This window comes from Carassius carassius, chromosome 6 (genome assembly GCF_963082965.1).
Source record: "Carassius carassius chromosome 6, fCarCar2.1, whole genome shotgun sequence".
Lineage (NCBI taxonomy): Eukaryota > Metazoa > Chordata > Actinopteri > Cypriniformes > Cyprinidae > Carassius > Carassius carassius.
This window is the reverse complement of record NC_081760.1, coordinates 28,407,804-28,422,628: the sequence shown is the minus strand read 5'-3', so window position 1 is coordinate 28,422,628 and position 14,825 is coordinate 28,407,804. Positions and strand designations below refer to the sequence as shown.

Below are 14,825 nucleotides of genomic sequence, written 5' to 3'. Positions count from 1 at the left end.
CCTCATACCTTTGTTCCTGTAATCACCACTCAAAAATGATTGGCTTACAAAGTTGCAAGTGATCAAGGTTAGAGACTTCTACACCACTGTTATCAATCTTTACATTTCCTCTAGTTTAAGGGTAAGTTTGTGATTAGGGTTTGGGTTATAACTTGACAGGATTGTTGTTCCAGGACCAACAAAACATGCTGACCCAGGAACATGCCTGCATCAGAATTTGCCGGTCAGTCCTAAGAAATCAAATCAAATGAAACTTTAAATGTCAGATAAGATAAAAAAGAATAACTTGGCCTAAAAAAAGGTTGATTTAATTTCCTACAACCATCTGGATTTCAAAAGGTTCTGCATGGTCCTTACAAACTACAGAGACCATGAAACAGTTTTAAATAAGTAAATCCACATTGTTCTTAAGCGGTAATCTTCCCCCACCATCCCCTATTCATAAGAGCATTTTTCCATTATAACTGATAAGGAGGTAGGGCATATATGTAAAGTTTTTACCAGCAGTTTGTAAAAGATAATCAACAATAGTGAGAACATTAAGTTATATTAAGTTAATATTAAGTTAAAGATAATGGAAAAATGTTTCATAATTCATGATTCCAGTTCCCCTCGTCCATACAGAAAAGAAACTAATAACCCTACTAGAGCAACACACATGGAGAAGGACACAGAATATGATCCATTGAGGCTAACAGTTGTAGATTCATTGGGGATAACAGTTGAAGATCCATTGGGGATAACAGTTGAAGATCCATTGAGGCTAACAGTTGTTGATCCATTGAGGCTAACAGTTGTTGATCCATTGGGGCTGACAGTTGAAGATCCATTGGGGATAACAGTTGAAGATCCATTGGGGATAACAGTTGAAGATCCATTGGGGATAACAGTTGAAGATCCATTGGGAATAACAGTTGAAGATCCATTGAGGCTAACATTTGTTGATCCATTGGGGATAACAGTTGTAGAAGGGCTCTTTATAGAGGTGAAACATGTGCCCACGTTTCCTACCCTGTCCACAGCTACAAGCTCTACTTCCTGAGAACAACAGGAAGCATTGTAGAAAGCCACAGTCACATTTGTGCCATCCACACTCATCACATTGCTTAGGCTGAGAGAGCCATTGCCACGACTGAGGGACACTCCGACTATGCCTGTACCGTTAACGTCTGTTATGTTGGTAGAGAGTTCCCATGATGCTCTGCTGCATTCCACAGGACAGTCAGCTTTGATGCTCACTACCTGACAGACAGGGCTAGAGAAATCAGTGACCTTCCAAAAAAAAATAATAATAATAAAAAAAAATAAGGTTAATCAGAGTCAGTGAAGGAATAAAATGCTAATACTGTTTGCATGTAAAAATACAGAAGCATAGTGTTGCAGAAAGTTACATATTCTCCTTAGTGGATGGTAAATTTTAATAATTTATACTATTGTTTGCAGCTTTCATAACAGTTACCTTAGTCATAACAGCGAACCGCAGTGCCATGTAATTTGAGTCACCAGACTCTGGATCTTCTGCCTCAATAGTGAGTGTGACATCCGTCCCTGACTCTGTGTCGGAGGGTGCAGTCAGTGTTACAGTTCCCTGAGCACTTCCGTCTGTCCCTGCATCCAGAGAACTGGGGAAAGACACGCTGAAGCTGCGGTCTGTCCGAGCTCGGATAGTGTAGCTGCCGCCTGTAGCATTAGTGACCAGGGTAAAGTTGAGAACAAAAGGGGTTCCAGGCTCTATAGTGTTGTTTGGTTGGGCCTGAGAAGAAACATGTTTAATATGATTAGAGATATTTTCATTTTATTTTGCATGTCTTGTATATATTATTTTCAGAGGTTTTGCAAATTCCATATAAAAGTTGTGTCAGTGATGACAGAATTTAAATTTTTGGGTGAACTGGCCCTTCAAGCTCACCGTGATAGTAAATCTAGATCCTTGTTGCTGGGTGGGTGACTGTCTCTGGAACCGACTAGGCAAAGATTGAGTTGAGTCATTCAACAGCCCCTTCAGCTGCACCACAAACGCCCACTCTGGGATTCTGTCAATGTTGACCAGGAAGTCTGTCGCACCGACAGCTTTGATAGTTCCATTAACAACATCAGATCCTGAAGCTTCAACCAGAAGCACGTCAGTCACTGTGACTGAATCTCCTCCAGTCACAGAGACAAACAAAGTAGCATTCCGACCTGATCAGTAAGATCATGTTCAGTAAGATTTTTCTAAAGGAATAAACACGTTTGTTCAGCATGGATGCTTTAAACTTATCAGAAAAGACAATAAACATATTCATAAACAACACAATTAATAATGAACATTCTACTCAAAGAATCCTGATTATATATTAAGCAGTTATACATTATTTTTAACAATGCTAATAAAAATATTTCTTGTGCACCAACTGTATTAGAATGATTTCTGAAAGATCATGTGACAATGGAGACTGAAAATTCAGCTGTCGAATCTTTTAAAATAGAAAAATTGTAGAAATAATTTAAAATAGAATATATATATATATATATATATATATATATATATATATATATATTTTACAGTTTTACTGTATTATTGATCGAATAATGTAGTTTTGGTGAGCATAATGTGAATTTTCTTCCAAAAATATTTAAAAATTCTTACTGACCCCAAACTTTTGAACAGTAGAGTAACTGTTTAGTAATAATCAAGAAATATCAAATGAAGAAGATGATATCATACCAGTGAAAGGACGATTGGCTTTCGGTGTGAAGTCACCCCCTTCTAACCGCTGCACAAAGTTAAAGAGAAAGTTCACAGAACTCTGACCTGTAATCACAGATAAAGCGGAGTGAAAGTAGCTCACTGTGAGATGCAATACAATATTCCAAAGGAAAACCTTTTACTGATATTTTCCTCTCTAAAACCATTGTTTATTGAGCAGTATGATTTTTTTACATTTTAAAAATAACATATTATCAAAATCTCAGTGGTTTACAAACAAAACAAAACATATACCGGCGGATTAAAAACGTCTCAGGTTACGCATGTAACCATGGTTCCCTGAGAACAGAGAACGAGATGCTGCGTCCTCTAGAGGGCGCTATGGGAACGTTGTCAGCGTGACCGGTGTTGAAGCGTGAATGAAATAACGACAATGAACTTGACATTGGTGGGCAGAAGCCTATGGCGTAAGCAAATGAGCGACTGCGGATATAAAAGGGCACCTGTAGAACACATCATCCTCTTTTTTGTCTGAGGAGACACAGGCATAATGCCGAAGCATGGCAGAGAGACGCAGCGTCTCGTTCTCTGTTCTCAGGGAACCATGGTTACATGCTTAACCTGAGATGTTCCATTTCGAAAGGGAACTCCACGCTGTGTCCTCTAGAGGGAGCTATGGGAATGGTATACCAATGTCGCCATGCTGAGGGATAATGCCTAGGTAACCATTTCCCCAAGTCGGGACTTGAGGAACAGCATCCCTACTAGTGAAACCGCTAGGCTTTTGGGCAGGCTCAAGCTCCAACCATCATAGACTAACTCACCCACCAGAGCCTGGAGTTCTAAGAGTTGAGGTCTCAGCAAAACAACTCTCTAAACCAAGAGGAGACCTAGCTACACTCAACGCCAGAGGCAGGTAGTGAGGGTCAAATAAAAATAGCCTACTACTCACATTACTGCCTAAGCATAGCTATGGGGAGTGGAGGCTTCAGCAGAATGACTCTCTTAAATGAGAGGACACCTACGCACTCAATCCTAGTTTGAGCTCTTAAGAGTGGAGGCCTCAGCATAGTGACTCTCTAGAGCGAGGCCTGACAACACTCAGCGATAAAGACAATTAGTGAGGCTCACAAAAATTAGCCTAAATACCAATAGTACTGTCATAGCAGACCTATGGAGAGCGAAGGCTCCAGCAGAATGACTCTCCTAACAGAGAAGTCAACAGGGGCACCCTGCTCACCATAACCCTCCATGTTGAGGGGAGCGATGCTTCAAAGTGTGTTAGTAGAGACACACTGGTTGAGTGGAGCCCAAGGTACCGGGGTCTAACCAACTAAGAGAAAGGGAATGAAGCTAATACGCATAACCCTTACCATACAGTATTCCAGACGGTGCACTGAGTCTTGCGTGTGCACTGATCACTCATGTGGATTTTAGAAAGTATGCAAAGTGTGTCATGTGCACAATTAACACTACGTGGATTTCAGGAAGTACACAGATGCTCAGCATGTGTACTTATCTTCCTAAGCATCAGCTCTGGGGAGCAGAAGCTTCAGCAGAATGACTCTCGAAATAAGAGGAAACCTACCATGCTCATCCCTGGTAGGGGAACTCTTAAGAGTGGAGGTCTCAGCATAATGACTCTCTAAAGCGAGAGGAGACATGGCTATACTCAGCGCCAGAGGCAGTAAGCGAGGCTCAAGAACAATCCTTCAAACTCATATCACTGCACCTAACAGAGCTCTGAAGAGTGAAGGCTTCAGCAGAATGACTCTCTTAAACGAGAGAAAGCCTAACACTCAACCCTCTTAGAGAAGCTCTAAAGAGTGGAGGCCTCAGAATGACGACTCTCTAAAGGGAGAGGAGGCCTGACAACACTCAGCGCTAAAGACAGTTGGAGAGGCTCACAAAAGAATAGGAGCCTTCCTATCAATATTACTGTCCAAGAGGAGCTAAGGAGAGCAGAGGCTTCAGCAAAATGACTCTCTTAAGTGAGAGGAAAACTACACACTCAATCCTAGTTTGAGCTCTTAAGAGTGGAGGCCTCAGTCTAGCCACACTCAGCATCAAAGGCAGTTAGTGAGGCTCAAAATAGAAGAGCCCACACTAGTGCTGGGCGGTTTGACCAAAAATGTATATACCGTTTTCTTTTCAAAATTATACCGGTTTTCCGGTTTATGACGTTTTTTCATTTTTTTCATGCATAATCAGGTGTACAATGCATTTTCTGCTTGTTGATAATCCAAGACGTGCTTGCGGCTAAGGTGCTGGAGCAAATTGCTCGTGTTGCCGCCTTTGGTGACAATTTTAGCCCGACAGCACTTGCATAAAATGGATATTATATATGCATAATCTTCCTGCAGTGCATATGCAGTCCACAGCACGGTGTCTAGTCCACAAACACAACATTTGTTCATTGTTTTCATTTCATATCATGTAAAAAAATATATATATATATATTTTTTTTTTCAGCATCGTTAGTCTTTTATCACAGAACAGTAACAATCTTTCATATAGACATTAGTTTAAACTCAATAAATATAAACAACGTATTATTCATGCATTTTACTTCTAGGTTTGTATAATAAGCTGCTCACAAGAAAGTGGCAAAACATTTAAACACAATAATTTGCCTTTTCTTGTTAAAATATTTAAAATTAAAACACCTCAGACAGAAACAGTCTCGTGCATTTTGCATTTAAATCTTTATCACAAGCAATCCTACAGGTCTTATAATGATCTTTGTTTTAAACCTAGCCAAAAACCCATGTGGCTGCGTTTCCATGTCAATCCATGTTAATTTTTCCCGCGAACAATGCGCTTTCACTTTTATTCAGCTTCTGCAGCACAGCATAAATAGTATGTTAACAATCGCTGCACTGCTGCAGAGCACCGCTCCTTGACGCCTCGTGCAGCTGAAATCCGTTAATACGCACTGCAGTCGGACTGTGTGAAACAGGCATTATAGCGTAACACCAGAGCACTGCTGTGTGTACCCTCACCATGCCTCGCAGTCGCTGCTTAGAAGTGCAACATTGTAAAGGGTCCATCTGAAACAGTGTCTCGTGGCCGCGGCGCAGCATAACGTTGGTTCCGAACACTGAGTAATTAAATACACCGGTATAGCGGTATATTCAAAATTAACATTGTAACGAAAATATACACCGGTTTTCGGTATGAACCGGTTCACCACCCAGCACTAGCCCACACCCCTCTACTGCCTAGATGGAGCTCTGGGGAGTGGAGGCTTCAGCAGAATGACTCTCAAAGGAGCGGAAACCTACAACGCTCAACCCTTAAGAGTGGAGCATAACAACTCTCTAAAGCGAGAGGAGACCTGGCTACACTCAGCGTCAGAGGCAGTAAGTGAGGCTCAAGAAAGAGCCTTCAAAATCATATCACTGCACCTGACAGAGCTCTGAAGAGTGAAAGCTTCAGCAGGATTACTCTCTTAACCGAGAGGAAGCCTAACACTCAACCCTGTTAGAGAAACTCTTAAGAGTGGAGGCCTCAACATGATGACTCTCTAGAGTGAGAGGAGGCCTAACAACACTCAGCGCTAAAGACCGCGAAGCTCACAAAAAAGGAGCCTACAAACCAATAGTGCTGTCTAAGCAGAGCTTTAAGGAGCGAAGGTTTCAGCAGAATAATTCTCTTAAACGAGAGGAAGCCTAACAACACCCGACCTCATTGAGGAGCTCTTAAGAGTGAAGGTCTCAACATAACGTTTCTCTAAAACGAGAGGAGACCTGACTACTAAACGCTAGACACAGTAGTGAGGCTCACAATAGAGCCTTCATACTAATAGTTCTGTCTAAGCGGCTCCACAGAGCTCTGTTAAGAGCACCTGGAACTGTGATCTCAGCCTAGCAACCCTCCAGGGCAGCTGATCAGGGAGGCTCACAGAGAGCCTCACAACCTGGCCTGAGAATGAGGAGGCTCAGAGGAGGCTCAAACAAGAGCCTAACAACTCAAACTTGCTTTTTTTTTTACACCAAGTCAGGAGCCTCCTTCACCAATAATGTAGATGACCCACATTATACACAGTTCCTATTCTATATATCTCGCATTAAGCTTGTTCAACTCCCCCGAGAGGCGAACGCACTCCTGCAAATGCTGGTAAAAAAAAGATAGAGTACAGACCTCTGCTCTAGTAGCTCCGTGAATGCAACAGTGAGCGCATCCTTCTTTCTCATGAGTCAAACACATATGTGCTTGGTACACAAGGTTTCTGAAGAAAAAAAGAGGATGATGTGTTCTACAGGTGCCCTTTTATATCCGCAGTCACTCATTTGCTTACGTCATAGGCTTCCGCCTGCCAATGTCAAGGTCATTGTCGTTATTTCATGCATGCTTCAAAACCGGTCACGCTGACAGTGTTCCCATAGTGCCCTCTATAGGACGCATCATGGAGTTCTCTTTCGAAAGGGAACCCGTACCCGTGACTTTCAGGCTGTAGAAGCTTGTAGAGTCAATACTGATCTTCCATTCTCCTGTCTGGTTGTCGAAGTTGAGTTTTACTCTCTTTAGATTCCCTACAGTCAGGATGCTGCCCAGAGGACCATCTGTCACTGAACCTGACTGAGACACACCTGAAAGACAGGGGAATCTGCTTATTTTACACAGTGATTTTGGCATCTTGTTTTTCTATTGGACAAAATAAAACCTTCATATCTGCAAACAATGTTCGAGGTGCACTGGCTCACCTGTCGGGCTGTATATGGTGAAGACTGGAGAGTCTCCAGTGACATACACAGTCACATTAGACAGAGATGGATCTAAGACAAAGGTAAAGTTTTCTGCAATGGCTGGATTTCTTACCACCTGAAAAAGCGTCACCTTCAAGAAACACAGAGTTGTTTTAAGTATGTTGCAGTGTTTCATAGCAAAATTCTCAGTGACCAAATTGGGAAAAAATATTGCAAATATTGGGGTACGTACTTCCCCTTCTTCTTTAAATTGTTCCTTTTTAAATATGTTGTAATAAGATTAAATGGAGAGTTGATACACAAAAAAAGGTACCATCTGTCATTCTTAATACATACAAGGGCTGAGGTAGATGCATCTGTAATGACTGCAGTGGCCTGAGACAGAGTAGCTCTTGTGACCTCTATGGTCTGTCCACCAGAAACATGGGCCAGATATCTGTACAGCTGTATGTCTGACACAGGTATTGATCTTGATGTAGAACCTTGAGATTGTGAGGCATCCCTTCTTCTACGGAATGAGGAGGGGTTCGTCAACATGAAAGTGACCTGGATTACGTGGAGAAAGAGCAAATAAAAAAAAACATAGAAAAATGTCATTACATGTAATCCAACAACACTTTAGCTGCAATTATGTAGAAGTGATTTGCAGGCATTTACTGTTGACTTGGTGCGTTCAATCATGGCTTGAACTGTGCTTTTTAATTCTAAATCCTTTGCTGAGGCATCAGTGAAAACAAAGATGTCTGAAGATTGAGGAGCTCCTGCTAGTGCCAGCTGGAGAACCATGAGACAAAAATAAAAATAACAAGATCACAGGAACTCAAGATAATAAGATTATTATTATAATTTTTATGCTGGCATTATTGTAACATAAAAGCTTAACACAGATGAGAAATTCACAATGATTATGTCAATAATGGAATCTTATACAATATATCAGCTGGAAGAGGAGTGATTTTCTCAGTCTAAAAGAAAAGTTGTATAACTCACCAAAATAGATAAATATTAAAAAAACACACAGACCAGCAGTCCTGACAGGCACATTTCTGGAAAGTCTCCTCCACCAGATGCTGAAAGAGAATTGATTCTCTTTTTGAAAAGATCTGCATCCTCAGTCCTTGTCAGAGGTCCAAAATCTGTTTGAGACAAACACATCACAGAAGACTACAGCAACATGTTGTACATAATTTTAACTTTTTCAAGAAAAAAAAAAAAAGTAAAAAAAAATAAAAAAATAATAAAGAATATTATTTGTATGTCTTCATGTAATTTATTTCCAAGAACTGTTGTTTAGTTATCATTCAGAAACTGTGAAAGGCACATACGTTTCTTTAAATTATTCCATAAAAACTAAACCATTCGCACATTATTTTTATGTTAAGTTAGATTCAAATCTGAACGAAAGTGTATGAATGGGTAAATATTTATTATTTTTTTGTAATTAGTCCATCTATTTTCACCAGTTTTATGCATTCAGCCTCATTTGTAATGGGCATAAGGGGCGGGAATTCAAAATGGAACTGTTTATTAGCTAACAAAAATTTATAGTCAATAGAATATTCAATCTCATATTTCATAACATTAGATTTATTTTCACATTGTTGTCATCCAAATGTTTTGATGAGGCACTGCTTCTTTTGCTTTTGTTGGAAAAACAACAACAATAACCTTGACTATATACAGGACTAAATAAGCAATATGACCTGGATCATTAAATGGGACTAGAATGTATTCTGAAGGTTCCTCTGATGTTCCTCTCCTGCTGTCTATGATACTGAAGGACACTCTCTTGGCCTCTTCAATATCATCAGACATGCTGCCCGTGGTGTCAATCACAAAAGCCAGAACTGAGGTCTGTTTGAGGCCCATCAGTCTGAAAGAAAGAAACAAAACTGGCTAAACCTGGACAAAAAGTTCTGATTGTAGGGGCTGCTAAAAAAAAATCTAAAAAAAATCTGCTAAAATCTTTTAAACTTTGTCTCCATAGCATCAGCAGAATATTTATTCTTTAGATTTGGCAACTTTAGGCATTTTCTCCTTTCTTTCATTACAGAAAAATCCAAAACTGTGTGGTGTAAAAGGAAGATCTCATACCGAAGAAAGGCTTGGTCGCCTGTTGCCAGTCGGATATCTTGCAGCACTTCCATAGTAGCATTGATGGCCATGTCAGCAGCTCGCTGGTGAAGGAAGCCATGCTCTGAACTGATGTCATCTTTATTAATGCCTCCTGTGGGTTCTTTTGAACTGGTCCTGTCAAGAAAGCCACCATGGCTACATTTGCCTGAAAGAAAATTATGTGAGTATAGTTTTGTGGTACCTATTCCAGCCATCCTGTGGTCTGTGATGAAGTACAGAGGAGATCAACACTACACATGGGGTGATAAGCTTTCCTACCAGCCGGTTTTGTGGAGGAGTAAATGCTGAAATATCCTGAGGTTATTTTCTTTTGCAGCAGTATTTCTGGGAGAATGTTATCCACACAGTTTGGTCCAGTGCAGCTTTTGCATGTAGGTGTGCTGGGGCCTAGAAGCACAGATAAGAGGTTTAAAAAGTGTGCATCTTTACATCATATTCATATTGTGGCAAAACTAGTTTTTAAACACACAGGGGGTTAGAAATGTAGAACTGGGTAATTGTATTTTGTTGTACCTGCTATATTGTTGAGAGGAAGGTCAGGTTTGATCAGTGTGCTGAAAGGAGCAGTGCTTCCCAGTTCCACCCAGTTACTGTGGCTATAGAAATCCTGCACACAAACCAACCAAAAACACATTATTAGTGAAAATAATTATTACATTTTATGAAATTAAATATATTTGTCACCTTACATTCATTTATAAATGCATTTCTTATTTTCTTTATATTCCTTTATTTCAATTTGCGTTGAATGTGAAATATTAAGAAGTCTGTGCAGCAAACTTTGAAAGAAAACATTTGCAATGTGTTGCATGCATAAGCAAAAAAAATAAAAAAATTCTGATACAAATAAATAAATAAATAATGTATTTAAAAAAATTAACAATGATAATTTTATCGTTTTTTATTATTATTATTTATTACAAAACATAATATTATTCCAAATTCAAAAAGTATTCAGACACTTTGTGGTTGTCAAACATAGTTGAACATGCACATATTTAATGTGCTGTGATTAAACTGCACCTTTGTGAACTTGAGCTGAATTGACTGAAATGTTAAAACTGTCTCATTAGCTAAAATTCTGCTGAGAATGTTCTATCATCTGTTTGCAGATGCCACTTAGTTTAATATTTAGTTTTCTATGCAATGAAATCCAAGCATGTTCATTTAAACAAACAAAATACATATAGCCATTTTAAATTACTCAATACATAAAAATAAGAGTGAATCAGGGACTGCATATAAATATTTCTAGCAATGGGAAGGTCAAGGGCTCAATTTGGAATGCAAAACTCGATAATATGTACACCCTTAATGCAGTGTGAGACAGAAGTCAAAGATAGAAATGCTGCTATATATGGCTAGCTTGAGAGAGAGAGAGAGAGAGAGAGAGAGAGAGATTCTTATGCCCTTCCCTACTACAATCTTCATTCATAACATACCTGTAGAGTGTGACATAGAGCTCCCAGTGAGACACGGGCAGAAATATAGCTTTCCTGCTGCACGCTGGCCTTTACTGCAGCCACACCACGAGTGATGAGACCCCGGCCCTCACTGAAAGCCTCATTATCTATGTGATGTGCCTCACTAAATGCAAAAACTTGATCTACAGCTGCATTGCTTAGATACATTTCTGTTATAGCTGAATAAAAACCGAGGGTAGAGAGGGCAGAAGATGTTGAGCAGGCATTGTGGACAGCAGCTGGAGTCAACCTGTTGTTTATCTGGAGATGAAGAATGGAAAGAGGAGTATATTATTGCTTAATGCTAATTCAGTCGGGTCACTCCCATGTCTTTTTCTTACAGGCAGTGTGAAGTCGTGCCCCTGGGCAGTGGCTATGTCACGACACACTTCTGCTGTCTTGCGGAGGATGGCCATCTGAGTGATTTCTCGATGGGTGACGGAGCCGTCCTGAAAGAGAGGTTTGAATGCTGCCACCTGGGGGGGTTGAAAGAGGGTCCCACAGAGGAGAAATACAGCCACTACATCCAGGGAAACCATGACTGTCCACAAGAACTGGCGCTGAGAAAGAATTCACAATCTTTTACCAGGAATAACAGACAAAAATATAGACAGGAATAAAAATTTAAAGTTTGACTTATGTATGTGGAAAAAACTAATTTCATTTTCAAAACCTTATTTTTTTTAAATTTGAAAACATTTGTTTCAGTTAACATTTTTAATCTTTAACTTGAAAATGCTCATTAAAATATTACATATTTAAAAATTTTACAATTATAAACTAAGAAATTGACAAAAGTTTTATTCCTTTTTTGCAGATTCTGTATGTGTATTCCTTAACTTCTGCACAGCCTCTGACAGTGTATTTATACACCTTTACACACATGATGAATGTCAGCATCACACATGCTTTGTACGTTAATTAGTGATTGTATACATGATAATCCTTTCTGTAAGTGTCTAGCTCTAAGAATGTCAGTAAGGAAGAATATTTACTTCCTTATTAACTACTATTGTTGATTGTGCCCTTTTTCAAATCTAACCTTAGCAAACTTGCCTTGGTTTCCCTGACAACTGTTAATGACCCATAACAATGCATCACTTAATCTCCCCATAACAAACTTTCCTAGAACTTGGTTCAGTATATATTTCAATAATAATGATAAATCAAAAAACACAATTGTACACATCAATTTATTCATTCAGTCTTCCCAAACTGTCTAAATCCGTATAATCACTCATGTGACAGGAGTTCAGTGAAAGGAGAAACTGAATGAGAGTGGAATTATTGTAAAAAGGAAAACCAATAGAGTTTACAAAATGTCGATGTCCCCTATTTGAACTTTGTCTTTAATAAACATTCAAAAAGATCAAGAGTATATATTACACAATGAAATCACAACTAGCCACAAAAGCTAGCCCCAAATGCACCTGTTCATATACAACAGAAAGTTAAAGTAATATTTCAATAGTAAACCTTAATCTTGAATCTTTGATATTTACAAAGGCTCTTTTACACAAGACAGTTCAAGACAAGTAAAGATTTAAAATGTTATTTAGAAACATACAAAATGGCAAACGATAAAAAAGAAGAAAGAAAGGCACACAGAAAGTGAGTAAAATCCACTGAAAATAGCATTTGCTGTTGAGACAGTGAGTTGCAGTGTGACATAATTCAGGTCAGTGGATCCTGCAGCTCCTGCCTCAATAGTGAGTTTGACATCCGTCCCTGACTCTGTGTCGGAGGGTGCAGTCAGTGTCACACTTCCTTGAGCACTTCCCCCTGTTTCAAGTATCAGAGGGCTAGGGAAAGACACGCTGAAGCCCTGGTCATTCAGAGCTCTGATAGTGTAGGTGCCACCTGTAGTATTAGTGGTCACTGTAAAGTTGAGACTCAATGGGACTCCAGGCTGTGTAATATTCTGTGATTGGGCCTGTGGAGGAACAGATATGGGGAATGCATGTTATTTGTCTTAAACAGTGATGAGTTTTTAAAACTCTGTTTTTGTAGTAAACTGTGATGTAAAATTAAGTGTATTTTGATTAATAATTTGATTAATAACAATATTTTACCATATAGTTCTTACCATGACTGCTATTCTAGATCCTTTTAATCCTTATAATCTAGAAACTCCAAATATACATATTTGAGGAAGATATCAGTATTGTACCAATAAAAGGGCTAGTGAAACTCTGTCCCCATGAGTCTCCATGACCTCCCTCAACTATCTCCACAAAGTAAAAGAGACGTCCACAGAACTCTGACCTGTATTCACAATTGAAGGAATATAGACATGCATATACTTTAACTGTTTTACAATTTTGCAAATTGAGGATCCCACAAAGCCATTTGCACAGCACTCTTTTGTCACTTAATATTTTATTTTGATGCATCAATCTATTTAATTACTTAGTAAATAATACTGTGTTATGTGATAAAAAAAATACTATTTTTATGAGTGCAGACCATGGTTTCATTTACAAGAAAAATTGAGACTGAAAATAATGCCAAATAATAATAACCAACAGCATTACAATTTAAGTTGAAATTTGTAATTGTAGCCAAGAATGTAACTTCCGTTTATTTGGCAGGAAACTTCAAAAACTAAAACAAAATCCTGCTGCTAAACTGTCCATGTCCTGTACAATATGTTTACGGAAGCTTTTATTGAAAAACATTTTATGTTAGAAGCATTAGTTCTTTGTTTTACAGTATGTTTACAAACTTTTTTTACATGTACTTTTGTATGGACAAAATTGATGAGTGAATATTAAAAATATCTTCATTTGTGTTCTGAGGTTGAAGTGCCTTTTTTTTTGTTTTGTTTTTTTCTCATAGAGTTGGGAAGTCAGTGGTATCATCATAGAAGCCCCGACCTATTGTTGAAGGATAGACTTGCAGTCTTGGATAAAGCAAAGAACTTAAAGGGCTCTGGCATTTTTATTAATGAGGACTTTCCTGAAGCCATCCGGCAAAGAAGGAGAGAATTACTTCCAGAAATGAAGGCAGCCCGAGAAAGAGGTGACATTGCATATCTGGAATATGACAAAATTATTGTTCACCCATCTCTCCAAAATCCACCAAAACAAAGGAAGGCAAGTTTTCAGAGTTTGCATCAATAGTCTTACTATCAGATATCTATTGTATTTTGATTAGTTACTATTGTATCTATTGTACATTACCTTATACATGATTGATTCCAACAAATTTGTTTCTGAAGCTGAGACTTTTAAGCCTTTTGATTTTTCTACAGATGATTCTTATAATTTTGATGTTGAAAAAAAAATCTTCATTGAATGCTTCAAATTTTTGTAGTTTCTATACTGAAAGTACGTTCAATGATTTATGTAGATCTTTGCCTTTAAATGTTTTTTTTCTACTTTTCATTTGAATATAAGAAGTTTATCTAGGAATTATGACAATTTAGTTAATTATTTATCTTTATTTTAACATCAGTTTTCTATTATTGCTTTATCTGAAACATGGTTAAATGAAAATTCTAAAGAAATATATAAATTATCTAAATATAATTTACTTATCTTATTATACATTTAAAATTAGGGATGATCTTGCCTTAAAATCACATTAATTAATTAATGTGGAAAATGTATTTGTTGAGCTGAAATGTGAGTCAGGTCCACTCCATGGACAGTGCAATTATTAAAGAAAACAACACAGATGAAAATATACATAAATATAGCTATGTAAGAATGAAATAAAAGTAACAATAAAAATATAAGAATAAAATATAAAAAAGATGTATATTGTAGAATGAAATATAAAACGCAAAATAATGTGCATGTAAGTAAACTGTAGTCTTAAATATTA

General features: G+C 38.2%; 1 protein-coding gene across 1 annotated transcript; it reads right to left on the bottom strand.

Annotated features, from left to right (window-relative positions):
* Positions 1-594: 594 nt before the first annotated feature.
* Positions 595-11,538, bottom strand: LOC132141683 (von Willebrand factor A domain-containing protein 7-like). Its single transcript, XM_059551351.1, has 15 exons — positions 11,339-11,538; positions 10,977-11,258; positions 10,048-10,141; positions 9,793-9,921; positions 9,493-9,679; positions 9,102-9,271; positions 8,422-8,534; positions 8,056-8,172; positions 7,735-7,944; positions 7,396-7,528; positions 7,129-7,281; positions 2,708-2,794; positions 1,910-2,181; positions 1,460-1,753; positions 595-1,272 (listed from the first exon to the last, which is right to left on the bottom strand). The coding sequence occupies exons 1-15, from the start codon at positions 11,534-11,536 to the stop codon at positions 595-597; spliced, it is 3,117 nt and encodes a 1,038-aa protein (XP_059407334.1). The 5' UTR covers positions 11,537-11,538.
* Between the last annotated feature and the right edge of the window lie 3,287 nt (positions 11,539-14,825).

Bases quoted from the DNA above. Each gene is read 5' to 3' on its own strand.
- LOC132141683 (XM_059551351.1), bottom strand. From the start codon at position 11,536: ATGGTTTCCCTGGATGTAGTGGCTGTATTTCTCCTCTGTGGGACCCTC. The intron at 8,173-8,421 runs GTCTGTGTGTTT...ATGGTTCTCCAG, and splicing joins TGTGCCTGTCAGGACTGCTG to CTGGCACTAGCAGGAGCTCC. The intron at 7,282-7,395 runs GTGAGCCAGTGC...CCTGTCTTTCAG, and splicing joins CACCATATACAGCCCGACAG to GTGTGTCTCAGTCAGGTTCA.